General features: G+C 43.0%; 1 protein-coding gene across 5 annotated transcripts in view; it reads left to right on the top strand.

Moving 5' to 3' along the window:
* Positions 1 to 16,311, top strand: part of IPCEF1 (interaction protein for cytohesin exchange factors 1) — a 40,023-nt gene extending 23,712 nt beyond the window's left edge. For 4 of the 5 annotated variants that reach the window (XM_053382220.1, XM_053382224.1, XM_053382223.1 and 1 more), the window contains 7 exons: positions 13 to 86; positions 1,920 to 1,991; positions 2,880 to 2,941; positions 4,060 to 4,151; positions 11,806 to 12,193; positions 14,791 to 14,978; positions 15,237 to 16,311. In XM_053382220.1, the coding sequence (XP_053238195.1) occupies positions 13 to 86; positions 1,920 to 1,991; positions 2,880 to 2,941; positions 4,060 to 4,151; positions 11,806 to 12,193; positions 14,791 to 14,978; positions 15,237 to 15,440 (1,080 nt within the window). In that variant the 3' untranslated portion in view covers positions 15,441 to 16,311. The remainder of the gene's footprint in view (positions 1 to 12; positions 87 to 1,919; positions 1,992 to 2,879; positions 2,942 to 4,059; positions 4,152 to 11,805; positions 12,194 to 14,790; positions 14,979 to 15,236) is intronic. The other variant, XM_053382221.1, reaches the window with a different exon arrangement.
* Positions 16,312 to 24,497: the final 8,186 nt, after the last annotated feature.

Raw genomic sequence — 24,497 nt, 5'->3', positions numbered from 1 at the left:
ATTTTGTCACAGGCAGAGAAAGCTGAAGGGTTCCTCAGCCTTCCAGAATTCACAGTGAATCAAGCGACAGAATGCAAGAAAAAGTAGTAAGTCTTTCATTCGACTTGGAGCCTTGAGAAAGTGAAATTTTACAAGCTGAAATGTGACTACAAGAAGATCCCTGCTGGATCATACCTAGGGCTCAGCTAGTTCTGCTTATTATGGATATTTATGTAAATAGAACTGTCCATCAGGACATAAACTCAACAGGCCTCCAGTCATTGTTGTCCTTACAGCATTGCCAATATTTCAAAAGGATAGACTCCATTGAGATTAATGCGGGTGGAATTTATGGGAGCTTAATATGTTACTAGGGAAGCTGGTGGCACTGTGGGTTAAACCACAGAGCCTAGGACTTGCCAATCAGAAGGTCGGCAGTTTGAATCCCCGTGATGGGGTGAGCTCCCATTGCTCGGTCCCTGCTCCTGCCAACCTAGCAGTTCGAAAGCACGTCAAAGTGCAAGTAGATAAATAGGTACCGCTCCGGCGGGAAGGTAAATGGCGTTTCCGTGCGCTGCTCTGGTTCGCCAGAAGCGGCTTAGTCATGCTGGCCACATGACCCGGAAGCTGGTTTTCCTTCCAAGGGAGGGTAGCACTTAGTACTGAGATATCGCAGCCTTAAAAGGATATTGCTACTGTCTCATTGGTCTGAAATCTTATGTGAAGGGCAGCCGACTTTCCTTAGTTAAATATAAACTCATTGTTTTGATGTAGTTATGTAAATACTCTCGTACTTTAAGGCTTATTGCTACTGCAGAGCCAAGACCATTCATTCTACATATCGGAAAGATTGTCTCTATCCCCACCGACTCTCTAATAATGCATTAAGGTCAGCAGAGAGGACTGTTTCGGTAGTTGCATCATCCTCAAAAGTGCAAGGAGTGTTGGCTTAGGACAAGGCTTTCCCAATGGCAGCCCCTAGACTAAATAAATAAATAAATAAATTTACAGTAGCACCTTAGAGACCAACTAAGTATGTTCTGGGTATAAGTTTTCATGTGCATGCACACTGCTTCAGCTGTTCGTGCATGCACACAAAAGCTTATACCCAGACCATACTTAGTTGGTCTCTAAGGTGCTACAGGACAATTTTTTATTATTTATTTTGACTGCGTCAGACCAACACGTCTACCTACCTGAATCTAGCCCCTAAACTATGGAGCTCTTTCCTCATAGAGCCTTGTCTAGCATCTTCATTGTAAAGCTTTTGCCATATGCTGAAAATGCACCTCTTTACCTTGGCCTTTGACCACTAAAGTATATATGAATCTGTATTGGTATGTTCTCTTCCAAATGGTTTCACCAGTTTTTATAATTTTACCCTTTTTCTACCTGTTTAAAATTAAAATAATAACTATGTATTCTATTGTTGTATTCTACCCTGGAACCTTAGGGTCAAGGGTGGATAAGAAATCCAATCAATCAATCAATCAATCAATCAATCAAATAAATCTAATCACAGCTCACACTATTTTAATTATGCCCTGTCTTGTTTGAAAAAGAAACACATTTCTGCAAAGTTCCAAACCCCCCTCTCCCATGACACAGTCCTTTTTAAAGCACTTGAGAAAGAACATGCATATCTGTGGTAAATATATAAGCATTCATCTCCTTGTGAGGGCTGTCAAAGAGAGATGAATGTACCAATTCTATTGTTTCTATGTGAACACTCACTCTGTAGTTTGAGGTTCTGCATAGTTCCAAGTATGCCTGATCAGTGGGACCTACTCCTAGGTAAGTTGAGTTAGGATTTCAGGCTAAGTGGTTTTTAAAAATATTTTGGGATCATAAAGTCTTTGGTAAGTTGACCCACATACTCACTTTTTAAATCTGATGTTTCCCATATATATGAATATATGTTTTTGTTTTTGTTTTGGAAGCGCTATGAAGATCATCCATCCACAGATCAAGACATTTTATTTTGCAGCAGAAAATGCGGAGGAAATGAACATGTAAGTAAAATCAAAAGTCTTGCTTCCTTTTTTCTTATGACAAAAAAGAACCATCTCTTTGTTGTTTCCTTGGTTGTTACTGGAGATGGTAGCCTCTGTCTCTTGAGTGTTCATAAAAGATTGCCCAACCACAAAGTATGCAGCTGATGGAAGGATTTCTGTGACTGTTCACCTTACAGTGTGCCATCAGCTGAAAGCAAGGTGGGCCAACATGCAGCATGCACATGAATGGCAGAGAGCAGGTTGAATGTGATGTACCATAATGGCTGATGCTTGATGGCTTGTGTTGTGATACTCAGCAGGTAACAGGTGGAGATATCTTCAATCATTCTCACTCAATAATTGTAATAGGTGCTGTACTTGATTCATGGGTTTGCTTGGGTTTAGTTTATTGCAGAGGTAGCAGTGTAGTGCCTTCCAGGTGTTATTGAACTCTTAATTCACATCAGCCCCAGACAGCATGGCCAATGGCCAGGGGTGATGACAGTTGTAGTCCAATGTCATTTGGAGAACTACAGGTTGCCACCCATGGTTTATTGTACTGTTATAAAAGTTCTCAGGGTGGAATCTAGTTGGTGTCCCTTATACTGACTGAAGAGTTTTTGAGCTGCTAATGGAAGAGGAAGCAAGGCAATCCTTGCCTCCTTCCCTGTTCTGGAAGGCTACCAAATTCTCTGGAGCCTATTTTCAGGGACTTTGGGGGAAGGAGGAGTGGGCAAAAATTGCTTCCTCTCATCTCCCAGAACCCTTTCATGATTGCAAAGGCACACATTGGATTTCACCCTCAGTTGAAGATGAGAAGTGACTTGGTAACTACCAAACCTGTTTTCTCTCAGCTTGGCTATTTCTATTCCATACAAATGTCTGTGCTTGCTTTTATTTTTTCAGATGGCTGAAGAAATTAGGTACAGCTGTCCTTGACAAACAAGCCAATAAAAAGAGTGAAGAAGGTATGCTCAAATGGACCATTTTGAATGGGATTGTTCTACACCTTTCTACCTGAGGAGTTTTCCAGGGATAACACATATGGCATTCAATATATTCAAAATACTCAGAGATGAATGTTCAGCTAGAGCTAGATGCCAACTTTTTTTAAAAAAAAATGATTAGATTAGATTAGCAGTTATGAGCTTTGCAACAATATCCAAAAGATGCATTTTGTACTGGGAAGGAGGACAAAAGGTCAAGGCTGTTCTAGTCTAAAGCCCTTATTCTGTCTAGGCACATAGATGCAGAAAAGAGAGGGGAACATCTTAGGAACAGAGGCCTTATCCTGAGTCTTGCCATTGGGTCATTAAGCTTAGTATTGTCTACAGTGACTGACAGAGGCTCTCCAGATTTTCAGATGGAGCACTCCCAGCTCTCCTTGGCAGAGGCAAAATTTCCTAGAGCTCCACAGCACTGAAGCTGGGTCTCCCTGGAAGGGCCAGACATCCTATTTCAGTGCATGAAACAAGACAAGGAATGTCCCAACCTCCCACCATTAGCAACTAAGAGTTTCACTTCCCTCTTAAGTCTGATCTGAAGCAGAAGTTTATGTATTTATATATAGCGACATTCCTACCATACATTTAAAGCACTATGATACCACTTTTTTGCCATGACTGTCCATTCAGAATGTGTGAGCATCAATTCATTTTTCATAGAATTAGATATAAAGTTATAGTTTATTTCCTGCAGAGCAACCTTGTTCTGAGAGGCCTGTTTCATCAGAGGGTATTTTGGGGTACTGCAGCTTTTTGCTGCCTTTCTAAACAGTAGCTCACCCTCTGCTGACTGCGAGAAACTTTGTAAACCTGGAGCTTTTTTTAAAGCCTTTGTCTTCCTCCTCCTCCACCTCCTCTTTCTTCTTTTCATGCAATGCTGTGGAAAGATGAAAAGATAAAGAGAGATTCTGCTAATTAGAAATGTCAGAAAATACCCTTTGTTTTGCATACAGATGACCCTGACTGAGTCAGAGCTGGTATGTTTTGCTTTCAGTTCAGGTTACCTGAAATAAGTTTACTTTTGTTTCCAGTGCTATAATTGGCACGTCTAATGCACTTCAACTGTTGTGTTCTTGCTTCAGAGTGCTACAGCGAGAGCGAGCATGAAGATCTAGAAATAAACGTGGAGACGCCACCCCCTCCGTATTCCGATCAGTTGCCACCGCCTCATTTGGTATGTATTATAGTAATTAGCTAGCTTCTGTTTGCTAAATGGCTTGTACAAGTGTCACCCTATCCAGTTTGCAAGATGCCACTCTGATAAGTAATCTGCAGTAAAGCACTGTACACTTCTTCTCCACTCGGTATTCTTGCAGGGGGCCTGTTGTGAGATCAGTCATACGAGACAATAAATGCAAAACACTCTTTCGCCATTTATTAATTAAATTGTTGTCCCATGTTTCCTCCAAAGAGCTCAAGGTGCCAGACAGGTTCTGCCCCCACCCCCATTTCCCCCCTCACAACAGCCCTGTTAAATAGCTGAGGGTCACTCAGGGAGCTTAGACTTCCATTCTAACCCTGGCCACCAGAAGGGTCACTAGTACTGCATCCACTGTGCATGGTGGCCAAAATGGAAGTCAGGCCCACACTGGGCCTGATGCCGTCACCTGATGGCATTGGGGTCAGCTTGGGAACCTACGAATCCAGACCCAGCTCAGCCCCTCCCTGCCCTCAGAATGCCCTGTTTTGGGGCATTCCACTGCCTGTCACCCACTAGTATCCTACATGTGGCTCTCTTGCAGAGATGGCTCACCCATGAGGCCAGGTGAGGTGACCGCCTCAGGCAGCAAGATCTGCAGGGACTGCGGATCCCAATGTCAGTCTTTCTTCCCTCCTGACGTAGATCTTCACTCACCCCTTCTTTCCTGCAGGGAGGGAAGAGAGTAGGTTTTCCCAGGGAAAGCAGCGGGGCAAACTGTGTATAGAAAGCACAATAAAGCCAGAAAACCTCTCAGACCTATTATTTCAAGGCATGGGGCAAGCGGAAGTATGGACGAGTTTTAGTCCGACATTCTCACCATCACGCCACAGTGCGGACGTCTCTTGGCTAAATACACTGTTATATGCTGAAAGCAAATAACAGTTATCACAGCCAAATAGTTACTAAAGCCTTCCCAGGCAGCCTTATTTCCTTGTGGTTTAGAGAAAAGAACAAGCCTCTCACACCATGAAGCACATGGCTTAGGATTGCTACAATTCTGCCAGAAGTTTGTTTTTAAAAATAAATAAATTTGAGGCAGGTGTACAAAAACCCACTTTGCTTTTGTTGAATCAAATGCATCACAGGATGGGTCTAGCACTTTCAACACTAGCACATTATTTATTCTCACAATACTGCAACAATTTTGAACCAATCTTCTTCTATAACCTATTCCACCCCCCTATTCACTGAGCCCAGTTGATAGCAGTTTCCTCTAAATCATGGATTTCTGTCCTTAAATAACTTCGCATCCAGGTAGAGCTCGGGAAGGCAGGTGCTTGGCTTGTGCAATTGTCAGTTATGCCAGACTTTGCTGGTGCTAAATTTGGTTTTATAGTGTTCGGATATTGGGTCATTCTGCTGCCAACACCCTCTCCTAATTCAACCCCCTTGTGTTTAAGGAAGATAAGGAAATCACTGGCGCCTCCATCCTCATTAAATTCAAGAATAAGCTGGCAGTGGATAAATTTACAGTAATATCAAATTAAAGATACAGGGTTGTATCCAGAGTTACCTTTCTACATAGAGAAAGTCTCCTGTTCACAGAAGTGACTCCATAATCTAGTGAGTTGCTTGCAGCTCAGGTATGCCAGCATAAGCCAAAGCAGGCTGCTGTTTGTTCTCAGTTTCATATCTCATCACATGGCTTAAGGTAAAGGTAAAGGTACCCTTGCCCGTACGGGCCAGTCGTGACCAACTCTGGGGTTGCGGGCCCATCTTTGCTTAAGAGGCCGGGGGCCAGCGCTGTCCAAAGACACTTCCGGGTCACGTGGCCAGCGTGACGAAGCTGCTCTGGTGAGCCAGCACCAGCGCAGCACACGGAAACGCCGTTTACCTTCCCGCTATAAAGCGGTACCTATTTATCTACTTGCACTTGGGGGTGCTTTCGAACTGCTAGGTGGACAGGAGCTGGGACCGAAAGACGGGAGCTCACCCCGCCTCGGGGATTCGAACCACTGACCATGCGATCGGCAAGTCCTAGGCACTGAGGTTTTACCCACAGCGCCACCCGCGTCCCAATATCACATGGCTTATAAAAAGCAATATAAAGCCATATTAAAATGTATTGATTTTTTTATTTTTTTGCATAACAGCATTGAATAAAGCAGCCTCATATTATTGAACCTCAACCACTGTCCCATTCCAAGGGCAGAAATTATTTCCCTCTCCCGCAGTGCTATGTAACAGGCATTAACCTCTTCCACATCTTTTGACAAAGTGAAGTGCTTGTTAATTTCATTCTGACTTCAAGGCCACTAACAGCAGTCAGTCTGCCTGCTTCCAACATGTCTGCAAGATCATTCCTTCCCATCAGTTTCCCACCGCCCCCATCATATGAGAGAGAAATGGTAGGAAGGACTAGGATATAAGATCTGACAAACTTTTTCCTCCTTTTTCATTGCCCCCCCATAAATATTATTGAGACTTTTTATCGTACTCCTTTTTGAGAAAGCTACTGAAAGAAAGAGGTAGTGAGTTGTAGGCAAGTTCCCTTGATGCAGTCACCATTCTTTCTCTGTGTTGGTGCCCTGGGCTACAGCTCAGCTGATACACCTGGGGGGTGCAGTTTGGGCCTGAGGCCTCTAGTCGCTAATCATAAGAGCATAAGATGAGCCCTGCTTTATCAAACCAAAGCCCTATCCAGTCCAACAACCTGTTTTCGCAGTGGATTGCCAGGCGTCTACAGGAAATCGACAAGTAGGACATGAGAATAACAGCACCGTCCCTGCTTGTGATTTCCTGCAACTGGTATCCAATGACATTTTGCCTCTGTTGCTGGTGGGAGTACATTGTCCTCATGACATTTATTTATTTAAAATGTTTCTGTATCACTTTTCCTCTACAGAGAAAGCACCAAAGCAGTTCACACTATTGAAAACAAAACAGTAAAACCCAACTCATAACTTCCCAGTAATCAAGGCATCATGGTACTCGCAGGGCGCGCCATTTTGAGGTTCGCTTCGGATGCCAGGATGTCTTGAGCCGGCCCTGGAATGAGTAGGACCAAAACTTTGCTGTTGCCTCCATTTTTAGAACACATCATGCAGATTCATAATTTTGTGTTTTGCTTTCACTGCGTGTGCTTTTCAAATGTGGGAATCCCTGTACAGGCAGAATGTAAATATCTAAAGCAGGGATAGTCTATATTACTCAGTGATTATGTGATCATTTACTGGGTAATTAATTCCAAGAGCAGATGTGCTTCTCTGTGTTTAGCCACCAACCAGATGGAAACAAATGCAAATTAGTATTTTGAGGTGGGGGTGGGGGTTTTACAAGTTTCCTTAAACAGGCAAGAAAATGTTTATTTGCAAACTCCCCCATATCTACTTGAATGGAACAGTCATTTTGAGACAATAGACTACAAAGATTTCCAGGTGGGCTGTTAAGGTGCAGCATATCTCATTAGTCTGAAATAGACCCCTCAGGGCTCATTAATCTTTCAGTGAATACTTTTTCCATTTACTAACACTAACACCTGCATTTTATAGTATTCTTCCTTGGGTGTTTATTGATAGATGGGAGTCATGAAGCAGTTGAAAAGTTAAGTGTAGATCATTTTAAGTAAGAAAATCATGGGGATAATAATTTCCACTTTTTATTTTACTGTTGAATAAAATCAGTTTGTGATATAGAAAATTGCTCACTCAAAAGTTCAGAGGGTTTAAAAAACAAATGCTTATGAATGGGAAAAGGGTGGTTTATTCTTGCAGCTACGCAAGTAACATGCACCATCTTCAACAGTTATCTGAAGCTCCATGAGACTATTAACATCCTATGGCAGGGGTAGGCAACCTGAGGCCTGGGGGCCGGATGCGGCCCAATTGCCTTCTCAATCTGGCCTGCGGATGGTCCAGGAATCAGTGTGTCTTTACATGAGTAGAATGTGTCCTTTTATTTAAAATGAATCTCTGGGTTATTTGTGGAGCATAGGAATTCGTTCATTTCCCTCCCCCCCCCCCAAATATTGTCTGTCCCCCCACAAGCTCTGAGGGACAGTGGACCAGCCCCCTGCTGACCCCTGCCCTATGGTATCTGCTTCAACAAAACACTTTATTTCTACGTATATAAATAGGAGGGAGATTTATGGCCAAAGCAGATGATCAACATTTCATTGCTGATTCTACTGAGTCTGTTAAGTCTTATTGGCATATAGTGTATCAAGATCTGTTCCACTTCATCACAGCAACATTTCATGTGGCATTTCCCCCCCCCCAAGTTAAAACTATAGATATACATTCTTAAGCAACCCAGGTATTAATAGCATTGCCTAGGAAGGAGCACGTCTCTCCTTGGTGTGTTTCATGCATCCTTCTACTTTGTATTCAGCCTAGAATAAATGAACTCCCCTGGTAGTGAGGCACATTTACCTCTTAGTCCTACTTGTATCAAAACGCTGGACAACCTAAATTATTCTAAAGATTTATGAAGTCCAGAATATTCAAGCCTGGAAAGCAGACTGCTGGGCCAATATGGCGAAGCCAGAGCAGGGAGACTTCAACTGTAGCTGTCATTGAGAGATAGTTCCTGGAATCTGCCTGGATAATATTTATTAACTTGGCAGCAGCAGAGGCCTTTCTCATTGCCTCAAGCTCATCCCAACTTCTTTCTTTCTTTCTGGCAGAATTTATATGAGGTGTACTCCTTCTTTGATTTCTTACTCAACCTTCACTGTATGGTCCCAGGCGTGGCCTAAAACAACATAAAAATACAATATTAAAATCAGTTAAAACACTTAATTCATTCATTCATTCATTAGTTAAATAATTAATTCCTAAATCACCCTCCATCCAAGGATCACAAGATGGTTTACAATACGAAAACACAAAAATATGTAACGTTGTAACAGGCAAAAACAACACCTCCCCCCCACCAGGTTAAAAGGCTGTAAATTGTTTAATTAGCCATAGGATCAAAATAATAGTGTGTGTGTGTGTGTGTGTGTGTGTGTGTGTGTGTGTGTGTGTTGGTTATATCCTACTTTATAACTCCAAGTGTTTCTCAAAGCAGCTTACAAAAAATTCTCACAATGAAATTAATATCAAAGAAATGCCCCTATGGTGACATGGATTATTCAGGTGGCATTTCCTGCTTGATCTTCCTTGATTGTTCTCTGAGGTAAAGGAGAAGGACTGGGCAAATATGTATATATGTGTGTGTGTGTGTGTGTGTGTGTGTGTGTATATATCAGAAGTCAAAAGCCAGGACAAAGGGGTGAGTTTTCAGCATATGGCAAAAACTATAGAACGAAGGTGCTCATTGCACCTCTGTAGGGAGGGGATTCTGTGGCTTAGGAACTGCCATAAGAATGCCCTCTCTCAGGCCACTACCCCTGACCTTCTGAGAGCAGTAGAACTACCAACAAGGTCCCCTCTGCTGATCTAAACCTTTGAGAAAGAGACAGTCTTTCACACATTTATGAGGTTATCTCCATGTCTACCTGATGCCTTCTGTTTAAAACCAGTACTCTTTGGAGGAAACAATATTTGGCTGAGTGAAACTGAGGCAAAATTAAGCAAAGGAGCCATACCACTCACTCATATACTATATGGTAGCCCCAAGTTCACAGGCAGTGTCCCAAGTGAAAAGTATGATTTCAGGACTTCCGGGTTAGTGCCATCGGCTAATGGCGGATTCCCTCCGAGCTCCGGAGGGAATCGGCTCCGCAGGATCCGGGTCTTGCCGCTGCGGCGACGCGGGGACCCTCAGAAATCACAGGCACTGAAGCCTGTGAACTTGGTGACTCGGTGGGCACCATTTGTGCCCCCCTGACCCGCAAAGGAGCCTTTTTAAAGGCTTCGGAACGGGGGACGGGGTGAGCGGCGTGGTGCTGAGAGTCGACTGCTTCTCCTGCGGAGTGAAGCCACATACCATGGTCGGAGAGCGCTGACTTCTTCTTGTGAACAATTGGACACTAAAAGCAACAACCCGTGAGTAATACGGAAATTGGATTTGTAAAGAATTTTTTTTTTTGAATTAGGCACGATCGGGGAAGGCGCAAACAGGAAGTCCATCTCCCCGTCTTATAAATAATCTAAAGCAAGGACTAGCTAACTAAGGTCGAGAGAATTTCTTCTTCTTTATTGGGTAAAATACATTAATTTCACGATTTGGCAGTATAAGTAATTTCACTGGAGGATAAGAGCTAATTTTGAGAGCTGAAGTGCCGCCCCCCCGGACCCGGGAGTGATCCGCGAGAGAGCCTGTTGAGGAGATATAGAAGAGTTTGACAGCTGTCAAATTAGCTGTCAAGAAGGAAAAAGAGAACTTTGTTTCTGCTATCTCTGCTGGATATATTTGCTACAATTTGGTTATATTTTGTTGAAAACAAGGAAGAACTGATACAAACTAACTTGATTTTTGGATTTGAACTGGAAGGAAGCTAAAGTAACCAAAATCCCTCTAGAGGGGATTTTGGGACATTACAAGAATGGCTGAAGGAGGAAAAATTCAAGCTAAATTGGACAGAGTTTTTGTTCTCTTGGGAAAGTTACAAGGCCAAATTGATGTTTTGGCTACAAATGTTGCAACTCTGGACTTAACAGTAAACAAATCCATTGAATTTGATAAGGACTCGACTCATGAAGTCCATGCAGCTGGACAAGAAGAGAAACTTGAAAGATTAGAGAGTGTGGAGAAAGAGATATATGTTATTTCTGAGGAAAAGGAAGGAGGAGATGTAATGTTGCAGATGACAAAGGAGAGCCAGAGGCCTGACATGATGGCTACAAAGGAAAATAAGTACTGGATGATGAAAAACTGTTTTGAATTGAAGATTGAAGAATGGAGAGATCTCCTTATGTGGAGATCTGAAGACCTATGGATTACAAATTTGATTAAGGTGAAAGTTGGAGCTTTTGGGACATTTGGACTTAAAAGGAGTAAGAAACAAGATTCAGGCTCCACTTTTAAGTATGGAGGTCTGGCTGGAAGAAATATGGACCCTATCGGGACAGAGCTTCTCCGAGATCTGGTGTTTAATATTAAGGACTACCAAAAAAACTGGCAGAGAGGAATTGAGAGAGAATTAAGAGCCTCGGACGTGAGGTCTCCAGGCTGATAGTAGACTAAGACTGATGGACATTTGCTGGGAATTGAAACCGGGAAAGGGTGGGGTGAGGTTTGGGAATCCAAAGGGTGCAGAATTATAATCTGTTTTTGTTTTTTTGTTTTGTTTTGTTATTAGTATGAAAATTGGGGAATTCGTGGAAGGGAATTTGGGTCGACTTTAGAAAAAAGTTTTAAGAATGAGTACTGATGTTTAAATACTGATGTTTATAAGTTAAAATTGTTTTTTTTAAAAAATGAATTAAATATAAAAAGGTCAAAAATTGGGGATAATAACTTGTTGAATTAACAATTTGAATTGGAATATAAGAAGGGGAGGTGTGGGGAAGTCAGGGAAATATGTTATTGAAAATAAGGATTGTAAACTTTATGTGTTTTTAACTTTTTTGTTTTTTTCTTTTTGATTTTTTAATGTATAAAGGTGGAAAAACTCAATAAATATCTTTAAAAAAGAAAAGTATGATTTCAAATTCGCTGATCCTTGTCCCTTTATATTGCCACCCATGATCAGCTTTTGACTTGACTTTATTCCACCCCCACCTTCTTATTTTATTCTCAGAAACAGGACCAGGAAGAGCCTTCCTTGACATCGCACGCATCAAGTGAAGTATCATGTTCTTTGTCCTCGCCGGAAAGCCTGATGAAGTCTGAAGGATCCTCGTCTTCCTCGTTGTCCAAAGTATTGTATCCAGACAGACAGTCGTGGCTCGACATCGTGAACAACTCTTCCCCTGGGGAAGAAATGGACAATCAATCTCCGGCTGCCTCTGGCGACTCTCAGGATACTGATCACTTGGTAACAGGCTGTAACAAAACACTGGAAAGTGGGACTGTCAAACCCGACTGCAGCTTTTGGGTCTCTTCGAATGAGGCTACATCTACATTATGCAGTGCTAAGGCTAGCCTACCTGTGCCTAGAATAGCAGCATCGAAAACTCTGCCTAAAGGTGAGTCAAGCAGTAGGTGATCTGTTGGCCCTACAATATTGCTCTTCCTGCCTGACCCATAAAGAGGTAGAGCTCACTTGTAGCCTCTTTGCTTTACCTGCAGACAGTCCCAGGTTCAGTCCCCAGCATTTGGTGCCATATCTACTCTTAAGTTGTAGTGATTGATGCCCCCTCTTCTTTCATTTAATGAAAGTATGGGTGAAGGAAGCAACGTGATTTGTTGAAACCAGCCTCGGGCTTGAAATGAATGAATTTTGCCTGTATAAATAGATCAAATTGAACGACCATTCTTCAACTTAAATCTCACTTCACAAACTCCTTCTTTTACCCAAGGAGGTGTGTGTGTGAAAATTGTGGGGTCCCATTATCTTTTCCTCTATGGAAGCAGCAACACAGGGAAACTGATCCCACCCCCACCCTGCCCCACAAACAAAAAACAAAAGGGTTAAACATTATGTTTCTGTCCATCCTGACTTGCAGCCTGCCAAGACTACTTCCTGGCTTTAATTTTTTAAAAAAGTAGAGGAGGAAAAATAATCAGAAATCTCTGTAGCTTCTTGTTTGTGTGTGAGACTGTGAGGCTATAAACAAGCATTTTGAGTACGTGCCCCTCTGTCCATAGGCTTCTCTTCCAATTTACAGGCCTTTTTTGGGGGGGGGGAGCAGTGTCCAACCACTGCCATTTCTATTTCCTTTGGCAGTTGTTGATGCAGCAAGACTGGTTATAATAGAGAACAAAAAAAAGATGCTTTAGAAAATGAAACATCGCTGTAACATAATGAGGCATTATTTATAATAGTATAATAGCCCCTCCAACTGGTGCTCTCCCAATGGTTTAGATGTAGGCTGTGCAAATGCCATACTTTTACAGCACCCCCTTCTACAAAGAATCCTTGTAACTGTAGTCTGAGTCCTGGAAACTCAAGCTCTTTGAGGAGTAAGCCATAGTTCCTAGAATTTGTTGAGTGGGGAATGAGTTTAAACGTCTGATGCATATACAGTGGTACCTCGGTTTATGAACTTAATCCGTTCCAGAAGTCCGTTCTTAAACCGAAACCGTTCTTAAACCTAGGCACACTTTCCCTAATGAGGCCTCCCGCCACCGGTGCCCTTCCACCGTTCGGATTCCGTTCTTAGACCGAGGTAAAGTTCCCAAACCAAGACACTATTTCCAGTTTTGCGGAGTTTGTAAACCAAATCGTTCTTAAACCAGACTGTTCTTAAACCGAGGTATCACTGTACAGCCTACAACTCCCATTTGCCACAACAACCCTGTGTTTCCTGCAAGCTCTCCTTGAATGCCCCTACAACTTCCATAAATTTGGGGAAGGGATTCACTGGGGGGAGAGCCAGAAGTAGCATGAATCTTCATGAGAACCCTGGTCTAAATGTTTCTATCATATGAGACAGAGCTTGTTGCTTCATTCCTGGGGGGGGGGGGAGGGGGCAGAGTTCCTTGCCTTGAGGGGAAGCAGGGTGGCTGGTTACACAAGAGAGCAAGATCTTTGGTGTACTTTGATAACTGCTAAGTGGCATTGTGCTGGTTCCAGGGGTGACCACTTCCTTCCTCTAAACTTTAACTGATGTTCTCAAGCAAATGCTCAACGGTGATAAAGGCTCAAGTTCCTGATGAACATAGGTTTTGTTCTGATATCCAGCACCACAATGGACACCCTAGTTTGACATCATCAGAGTTGTTATGAGTAGGGATCTATAGACTGTTTTTGTTGTGATTGTCTGTATGTTACACACACACACACACACACACACACACACACACACACATACACTGTTAATGTTTAATTATTTAAAACTATTTTTTTCTATGGTTTTAGCTATTCTTATTTTATCTGTAAGCCGCCTTGAGTCCCTGCCAGAGAAAAAGGTGGGGTATAAATAAATATAACAACAATATCACCCATCAATGAATTTTTATTTTTTATTATTTTACTGAGTATAGACTAAACAAAACACACCTATTCACAGCTAATTCTTGCTCTGTGGTCAGTGTATGTGAGTTTTCATAAAGTTGTCACAGAAACACTTTATGCAGGTGTACATTTATAAATTCTGATGCGACTTTCTGTTAATTATATGCAACTGCTTTTTACAATGAGTAGGAAAGATTTTTTTTTTTTTTGGCCATAATTAGGGCATGTTTAATGAGGCAGTGATATGCACAGGAAATGCTGCTGCAGCAAATTGGCCCCAGTATTGCTCTTTCCTGTCATGGTCTTGCGACACAACCAGCTCTTTTCTTTAGTATTGTCTATATTTAGCTCTTGTCCGAGTACAATTGACAGGGTGTTATCTTTGCGCAGCGTCGCAAAATGACTAAATGCACACGTTAAGAAGTAGTCAAATACAAATATTTGCAGATATCCAATGAGCTAAATCTTTGCTGTTTAAAATGTGGGGAAAATAACTTTAGGAAAACTTGGAAGAGATTAAAACAAAGCCTCTCCAAAAAAATAAAAAAATAAAATCCTTTGTACGGTCACTTGAGAGCTAGTAGATGAAAAAGGAGCACACTTAGTACAACTCAGTAGCCCTAGGACTTGTTGCTAGACACAGCCTGTTTTCTGTCTTCCCTACAGATGCAAAATGTTCCGTAGATGAAATGGAGAAACTTTACAAGTCCTTAGAGCAAGCGAGTTTGTCTCCCATTGGGGACAGGCGACCTTCTACAAAAAAGGAGCTGAGAAAATCCTTCATCAAGAGGTGCAAAAACCCAACTGTTAATGAGAAACTCCACAAAATCCGAGCACTGAATAGTACGTTAAAGGTGAGCGTTTATGGAGTTGTTGTGCTTCAGCTGTTGTTGAGGCATTTAACTCATTGTGTGTAATTTTTAGCAGCCTCAGAAAATCCCTGAAATCATGATTGTGTTGGAGAGGAGAACATTAGGATTGGACAACAATCCAGATATGAGAGACCTCTAGTGGTCAACTCACATTTCCAGTTTCACAAACTTCTCTCTCTCTCTCTCTCTCTCTCTCTCTCTCTCTCTCTCTCTCTCTCTCTCTTTCTTTCTTTCTTCTAGTGCAAGGAACATGACTTGGCCACGATTAACCAGTTGTTGGAGGATCCTGAGCTAACAGCAAGGAAGTACAGGGAGTGGAAGGATTCAAACACCATGTTGGTCCAAGATATCTATCAGCAGCAGGATGTTCTGAATACGCCTGAAGAAAATAGCACAGAAGCAGAGACGATGCTGCAACCATCTTTCATCGAAAGCACTATCTGAGAGGAGTGGACTGTGTGGTACTTTTCCCACACTGTCTTCATTTACAAATAGTATAAGCTGCTACCGTTTCCGGTTTTGTTTTTCTAGTGGAGAACTCAACCCATTAGCCAGAGCATTATTTCTTATCTCAGTATTAGGAACATAGGAAGCTGCCTTAAGCCAAGGCAGTCCATCTAGCTCAGTGTTGTCTACACTGGCCGGCAGGAAGGGATTTCCCCCAGCCCTTCCAGGGCACGCCTGGGATTAAACCTCAGACCTCCTGCATGCGAAACAGAGCTCTACCCTGAGCCCTGGCTCTTCACCATTCTTTCTTCCTTTAAGTGAATGATTTACCTTATCTTCCTTCAAGATAGAATGCCACTACCCAAGTGGTGACATCACAGTGGTGATGCCACAGTCTTAGTGAACTTCTGAGGAGAGCAATTATCTGGGAGTTGGAATTCCATTTTTAAAAAATGGCTGACCTTCATAACACAAATGTTTTAGCAAGCACAACACCTGGACATTAAGGGTTTTAAAGAGTATGTACATAGTGTAAATAAGAAGTTCATGGTTATTTTAAAGTTTGCTAAGAGAAGTAAAAAAAAAAGTTGTAGAAATGCTGCCAGGGTTCAAAAAAACAAACAAACCACCTTTTTGTTGTAGCTTGTCTAAACTTCCATTAAGATTGTAACCTCTGCTGATGACAGGATGGTGCCTGTCTTCTGTTAAAAAGCCTTGTCATCTGTTGAGTGAACACCTTTTGCAATCATAGCATCACTGTATTTATGAATGGCCAGAAAAAAAGTTGTTTCCTTACATCATCTGGGGAAAGTTGCATTTGAATTGTTTTTCATGCCAAAATAAATTCTGCAGCATTGTGCAAACTCTATTAGGTTTCTGGGTTGTTGTTTTTTCTGTTTTATGGAACAGAGTGCTAAAGATTCTTACAAAAGAAAAAGAAAAAGAAAATTATTCTCAATATGAAAATATATACTTTGGAGGGAGCTTCAACAGGATATAATTTTTTTTTGTTAATTTGCAGCAGCATGCATCTGGCTGACTTACCCTACAAATGCATGTTGTTGCTTACTACCCATATTCACTGTACAGTATTGCTAAAGATTCAGTTTTGTCCCTGGTGCTGACTCCAGCCATTCAAGACAATGCTTCTTCCACTTTGCATAGCATCTCTCCCCTGGGTGTAGTTTCAATAATATGCCAGAGTGTGGTGGAATGTTGGGAACCAGCCTGAATACTGGCCTGCATCATATGTTCACCTGCAAACCTTTTCTGCATGATAGGAATTTTTGTCCATCCATCTCCTGCCCACCATGGAGGAGGGGTTGTCAAATGTGGTTGTAGTCAGTGACCTTGTAGCGAAACGGATCATGCCATGATGTTACAGGTGATATCACATCAGTGAATAAAATGATACAGGTCAACGCAGCCAATCAAATCTTGCAACATGATGATGCCATTGAAGGCAGAGAAGGGCAACATAGAATTCAGGATAAATGAATATTTTTACAAGGACTGCCAAAAATGAAAAGGGGAAGCACATTTTGGCATTACCCTCCCCCACAAAAAAGGGTCGGGTTTTTTGGCTCAGTTCTAGCTGAGTCCCAGAAAAGCAGTCGACCTGAGGAATTTCTTAGTTTACAAATAAACAAATAAACCCATTGTAATTATAGAAAGCATTCTTTAATTTATGTGAGGTGAATTTTCTAGCAGGAAGGAAGGAAATTCTTCGGCTTTCTTGCGACGTTAAGTTAGAATAGTATTTCCTGGCTTGTGTGAAGCACTCGTAACGGAATATACATCTCCAATTAAATTTGTTCATCTTGACTGAGCTGTTTTTTGGATTGTGGCAAGTTCTGCTTTTTAATAATAACTCCTTCCTGACATTGTCCCAAAGTCCCCCACTCTAGTGCAAGTGGGAGAAGGCAGGCTGAAACTGCTTTTGCCCTTGAGATTTCATATAAGCAGAGAATGAACAACTGTTTCTTTTCTTTTCTTTTTCTTCTGGTAAAAACAAGACAATTCCAAGTATGAGTATCAGTCTGGTATACATTGCAACCAGCGGTGCCAACTTGAATGAAGTATTGGGGGAGGCATTTAAGCCCTGCTACACATAATTGATCACAAGATGTGCAGATGCACACCATTTGAATGGCAATGCCAGTCAACTTTTGGGGGCCCTCAAATATTTGGGGGGGGGGCGAAGGGCCATCAGCCCCTAGGCACTGGCTCCTATGATTGCAGCAGGTCTGGGCAAACCCAGGTCAGTGGTCAGGTGTGATGGGGTTGTATTTCAACCAGATCTGGAGAGTACCACATTTTACAACCCCTCCTCTAAGCACTTCACCACTCTGTTTAATGCCAGTAGTGCTATTGGAAGGTACCCCGAGGGTTTTCTAGTCCAATCCTGTGCAGTGCAGGAACCACAACTAAAGAATTTCTGGCAGATGGTCCACCAACCTCTGTTTAAAAACCTCCAATGAAGGAGATGTCAGTCTACCCGAGCTGAATTAAGTACTTCCTGAAACGCACTCCTCCCAGAGCAATCCTGTCTTGCTAAGTGTGTATTAGGACTGCAGCCTAGAGATTGCACCTTTAGTAAAAAATGACTCCTATTGTGATTGCAAACTTAAGAATTGACTGAACATGGTAAAGAAATAGGTTTAATTTATTGTCTGTGACATGACTTATTCTAAATGCTTTTGAAGATGCAAAACAAAGTGTTCTAATATCTATGACAAAACAACAACAACAAACCTATAGTTACGTGAAACATACAGTCATACCTCGTGTTGCATTTGCTTCAGGTTGAGCGTTTTCAGGTTGTGTCCTGCGGCGACCTGGAAGTACCAGAAAGGGTTACTTCCAGGTTTCGTCGCTCGCGCATGCGCAGACGCTCAAAATGACATCACACACATGTGCAGAAGCGACGAATCGTGACCCTCGCACGCGCAGATGCGAGTTGCATTCTGCTCAGGTTGTGAACGGGGCTCCGGAACAGATCCCGTTCGCAACCAGAGGTACCACTGTACTCAATAAACACACAAGACGTAACCAGCTGTACTTTTGAATAAATAAGGTATACTATTCATTGTATCAAATTGTATCAAACCAATATTGTGCTTGTCCGTATAATCCTGCTTTGTAACAGTCACTGCTTACTGCAACCACTACTATGCTATAAGATCCACTATCCTGTAATATTACATATGAGCCTGTTCTACTGATGAAGCCTAGGATGGTGAAACAAGGCTAATATTCCGGAAATCCTTGTCTTAGACTCTGTGAAAGGATTCTGTGGAACTGTAACAACCCTTCATGTGGATTATTTGACTCTTTGAACAGACAGGTGGAATAGATACTTTTACATGTATGGACCTTATGCATGAACTGACTAGAGAATGAACTGATCCACTGGGACTTCTGCTTTTTTCGTTGAACTTTATGAGACTTCTATTGAAATCTACAATTTGATACAATGAATAGTATACCTTATTTATTCAAAAGTACAGCCAGTTACTTCTAATATCTGACAGCAAGAATGAATATGGTACCTGAAAACTGCTTGTATCACTAGAAAAAGCAGTCTCTCTCTCTCTCTCTCTCTCTCTCTCTGTGTGTGTGTGTGTGTGCGCGTGCGTGTTTGTTTGTTTGTGTGTGTGTTTCTCTATGCTGGGTTTTTGAAAATGGCACACAAGCGCAACCTGCTGGGTTTTCATGGTACTACAAGGACTTGTTAGAGTAGATTTTCCTTTTTGTTCCTGTTTTGTATGATGGATGCATTTATTTGATCAACTGAAGATGCCTTGACCAGAGGGCAGAATATAATTTACTTATATTTGCATAAGTAATGGGTTTCGCCTATCCATGTCACACTGAAGCAAAGAGATGCAGCTGTTTCCTAGCTCTTTGTAAGCACTTGGACTAAAAGCTTTATTGAACTGTGCTGCTATGTGCTTAGAGGCAGAGACCCACCACAATGCAGAGCCCTTGGAGTCATGGTTCAGTTCCAGCCATGACTTGCTGTGCGTTAGTCATAATTTCTCACATACAAACAACCCTTGTTAAAAATAAATTTCACGTAAAGGTGCTGGATTTCTTTACTGGATGAGTGCTATGGCTGCTGTTTGTTTTTGTTTTGCGCTAATTCATAAACTAGTGTCAGGGAACTGCCATCGGAGAAGCAGGAGGTGAAAGGGCTCACAGAGGCTGAGAGAGACTATTCGGCTGAGGAGGGAACCAGCAGGGGGAGAGGTGGAGGAGTTCCAAGGGAAAGTGAGTCGGAGGGAGGGCTCAGAGACACTTCCAGCGAAAATAGTGGGGAGGTTTCAGGACCTCCCATAGGGACACCTACTCCTCGCCGGAAACTGTCACGCCGAGAGTCCAGAAGACACGTTTCCGTTAAGGAACTTTTATGCTGGAAGAAGTTCCGTAAACGCCCACTGTCCGATTCTACGAGCGACTGATGGAGCCATGCTTAAGGAGCTCCGTCACAGACAGAGGTTTGTGGACTTAGCCAAACTCTGAGGGACTAGGATTTTACGCACAAGCAGCTCACCATCCCATCACAACTAGCAAAGCACCCATGAGAATGATGGGCTGGTTCTCTGACAGACTGCCCTGAGGAAGAGACCTCTCTCTTCCTCCTTTATTCTCACCACATATTTAAAGTGCTAGGATATCACTTTAAACAGTCATGGCTTTTCCCAAAGAATTCTGGGACCTGCCATTTGTTAAGGGTGCTGGGAGTTGTTAGGAGACCCTATTCCACTCCCAGAGTTACATTTCCCAGAGTTCCCTGGGAGGAAAGATTGCTAAACCACCCTGAGAATTGTAGTCCTGGAAGGGGAATCTGGGATCTTCTAACAGCTCTCAGCACCTTTAACAGAATTATTTTTTTTGGGAGGGGGAAGCCATGACTGTTTAAAGTGGTTTCATAGTGCTTTCAATGTATGATATGAATGTGCTCATTCTCTCTACCCCCTGCCCCTCCCCAATTTAGAACCCAATTTCTACGATAGAAGGTCACTTCACCAGGAACATAGAAAACTGCCTTAAATCATTGGACCATCTAGCTCCGTATTGTCTACACACTGACTAGCAGGGCCTCTCCAGGGTTTAAGGCAGGGGACTCTCTTAGCCCTACATGGAGATGCTGAGGATTGAATCTGGGGCCTTCTGCATGCAAGGCAGGTGTACCGCCACAGTGCTATGGCCCTGGCAATGTCAGCTGGACACAGAAATCTGAGGTGAACCCAGAACCAGAAGCTGTGGGACAAGCCAATAGCCAGGCTTAAAGAGCAAATCTGAATCGGAGGACAAGTCAATAATGAAGGATACAGGAATATACCACAGCTCAAGGAAGACTCAGCTGAATTGGGGAACCCTTTCTACTCCTTTCTGCCCAGGGGTTTCCACATGGCTAATCCTGTGGGAGTAAATCTGATCAACTCAACAGGGTTTACCAAGAATCATAGTTGGATGGGATCCTGAAGGTCACCAGGTCCAACCCCCTGTATTTCAGGAATTTCAACCAAAGCATCCACAACAGATGGCCACCACCCAACCTCTGCTTTAAAACCTCCAATGAAGGAGAGTCCACCATCTCATGTGGGAGTCTGTTCCACTGCCAACTAGGGTGGGTGGAGTCATTCCAGGGCCGAGGGAGCTTTATAGAGAAAGTTGTCCAGTGCAGTTCAGTGTTTCACCACACGGGGAAGCTGCACACTGATTAAACACCTTCTGCTAAGCGATAGCACTTATTTGAGGGAGCATGCCACGAACTACAAGTTGGGTGAGTTGGCTGGAGCTGCTGGGATGGCAGGTGGCCCCTGGAAGGGTGAAAGGGGTTCCCCACCTTTGAGGAGCAGGTGCAAGAACAGGCCAAAACAAGTCAAAACTTTGACACTATTAGTCTCCAGTTTTTTCTGTTCTGGGACCCACCTTTAGCCCAAACATGCACTTGAGGACTAAGATCTCTTTCTTTTTAATCCACATATCTGTATGTGGTACTGATGCTGCTCCTGAAACACCTTAGTTCAGCAGGGATGGGGAATCTGTAATCTTGGCCAGCATGGTTAATGGCCTGGGATTTGGGGAGTAGTAGTAGTAGTACTCGTTGTTGTTGTCGTCATAGTAGCTATTTGAGTTTATATCCTGCCCTAAACCCGGGGGTCTCAAGGCGGTTCACAGAATAAAATCAAGATATAAAACCACAAAATACCTAATAAAAATAAAAATAGCAACCCAATACCCCCCCAAACCACATTTTAAAAGGGCATAGGATGTCAATCGGATCAACCAAAGGCATGGTTAAAAAGGAACGTTTTTGCCGGGTGCCTAAAGGTGTATAATGAAGGTGCCAGGCAAACTTCCCTGGGGAGGGCATTCCACAGACAGTGAGCCACAGCAGAGAAGGCCCGTTCTCGTGTTGCCACCCTCAGGACCTCTCGAGGAGGCACTGGTGGAGGAAGAGGAGTGCGGGGGGAGTGCACCGCCCCGGCAGCATGATCCCGCCAGCCATCGCGGCTGCCCTCCTGCCTGTGCTGGGCACCACGCCCCCACAGGCAGCATGCTACGCCCCCAGGATGCACACCAGACCTGCCCCTGCCTGCTCTCCACCCCCTGGTGCCAGAGCATGAAGCTCCGCCATTGTGAGGAGGAGGCACATGAAGAAGGGCCTTGGATGATGATCTCAAGGTCTGGGTATGTTCATATGGAAAGAGGCAGTCCTGAGCCGATTAAGGCTTTATAGGTCAAAACCAGCACTTTGGATTGGGCTCAGAAACTAATTGGTAGCCAGTGCAGTCGGACCAGGATCAGCGTAATATGCTCAAACCGCCTTGCTCCGGTGAGTAGCCTGGCCACTGAATTCTGCACCAGCTGAAGTTTCTGAACCAACTTCAGAGCCAGCCCTACATATAACGCGTTGCAGTAATCTAACCTTGAGGTTACCAGAGCACAGACAACAGTAGTTAGGCTATCCCTGCCCAGCAACATCTGGAGGGGCACATGTCCTTTTACCCTTGCAGTAGTGATCCCAGCTCACCAGTTGAAGACCAATCACTCACACAGAGTGCTAAGCCAACTCTGGTTTCTTGCGTCATTTTTTGGTGCGTAGCAGGGCAGACTAAATTTGAAGAGGACAGTAATTCATACAGTGAATCTTTATCCTCATGGAAGTTGTAGTGACCCCTTTCTTCCCCCACCCCTCTTTCTGTTCAAACTCTGCCCTTGCCTGAAAGCCTCTCCTTTTGTTCACTGTCCTATGACATTCTCTTCCTTTCCTCTGCTGAGTGTCTCAGGCAACCAGGTACTTCTCACTCCATAAGGTAACGGTAAAGGGACCCCTGACCGTTAGGTCCAGTCATGGACGACTCTGGAGTTGCGCGCTCATCTCGCTCTATAGGCCAAGGGAGCCGGGTCATGTGGCCAGCATGACTAAGCCGCTTTTGGCGAACCAGAGCAGCGCATGGAAATGCCGTTTACCTTCCCACTGGAGCTGTACCTATTTATCTACTTGCACTTGACGTGCTTTTGAACTGCTAGGTGGGCAGGAGCTGGGACCGAGCAACGGTAGCAGGGATTTGAACTGCCGACCTTCTGATCGGCAAGCCCTAGGCTCTGACCCCATCACTCCAATAAGATCAACACTAATTTTTTAAAAAAGAGGTTTCATACCTACTGAGTTTCTTTTCTATTGCTGAGCTCAGCATGAAAGCTAATTTTGTTTAATAAGACCTATTCCTGTTCTTGTTGCAACTGCAAACTAGCCTTGATTGCTAATTAAAATGCAGAATTTATTGAGCAATCTAACCTAATTATAGGAGATTATGTGTGTGTGGTTTTTGTAACGGTAACTGACTATGAAAGCTGATTTGTGACAAAAATGTTTTCATAAGCGTTGTAGTTTCAGGGGTTTTTTTGTTTTTGTTTTTTAAAAAAGGACAATTCAAAACCGATGGGTACATGAGTACCTTTAGATATTCCTCAATAATGTTTGTATCTTGGAATGCTGAATCTAAAAAGTATTGTAGTGAGTTGTATTGTCAATAAAATATTTTGACATGGGAGGCAGAAAATGATATGGAACCTTCCATCTATTATCTCCTAGAAAGGTCCAGTCAGAACCCCACCACAACGAATGGTTGTGCAATTCATTTCAGTGAGTCTCGCTGAGAAGAATTTTTCAATGGATTTGGCCCTTTAGGTCAATCTCTCAGTGTCACAGGAAATAATACCCCAAATTTACTGCTTGAAGATGGTTACATAACCTGCTTCATGGTCGGGTTGCTTCAGGTGACTAGGGCTATAATCCAATACCCTCTTACCTGAGAGTAAGCCCTACTGAACTCGGTTGGATTTATTTCTGAATAGACATGCATAGGAGTCTTCTGTAAATACATTTGTGCTACTGACTGTACAACTCCAATGGACTGACCCAAGAGAGAGTGGAAGGGAGGATCTCTGACCTTGTTTGGCAGCTGGACCTGGGGTGGGGGCCGTGGAGAGATGGGCCCACACAAGCAGTGCTGTGTCTCCATAGAAAGCCACACAGCGATGGCTGATTTCCTGACCACCCACCCTCCCCTTCTGCTGCTTGTTTCCATCAGCTTCACCTGCTGTATACCACACATAAATGAAAAAAACCCATTTGATTCAGATTTTTCTTTATTAATGCATCGGGGGCAAAGAAGTCAGGTCACAATTTGTTGTAACACATTTACAATGAATATTCATGCCTTCTCAGAAAAGCACAGTTCAGCAGTGTTTGTTTATGCTTTGATACGAGGGAAATAATGGTTTGACGTAACTGAGAGGATGTGGGAGAGCTATTGAATGCAGTAACCTCTGAGCTCTGCTTTAATTATGTTTTCTTCAAGAGGTTCAGAATGGACATGGAGTATTGGAGCACTGAGGGTAGATCAGTAACGTTAATTGTGTTGTTTAGACAAGTTGGCTGCTGGGGCTACTCTTGTGTTCAGTTTTTCATCTGATAACAAGTAAGATGCTTCCAATAATAATGTAACATCCTTGCAAGAGTCATTGGGCTTTTCT

The sequence above is a fragment of the Podarcis raffonei genome, chromosome 3, assembly GCF_027172205.1.
Source record: "Podarcis raffonei isolate rPodRaf1 chromosome 3, rPodRaf1.pri, whole genome shotgun sequence".
Lineage (NCBI taxonomy): Eukaryota > Metazoa > Chordata > Lepidosauria > Squamata > Lacertidae > Podarcis > Podarcis raffonei.
The sequence above is the reverse complement of the archived record's forward strand: the minus strand, read 5'-3'. Positions and strand labels throughout refer to the sequence as shown.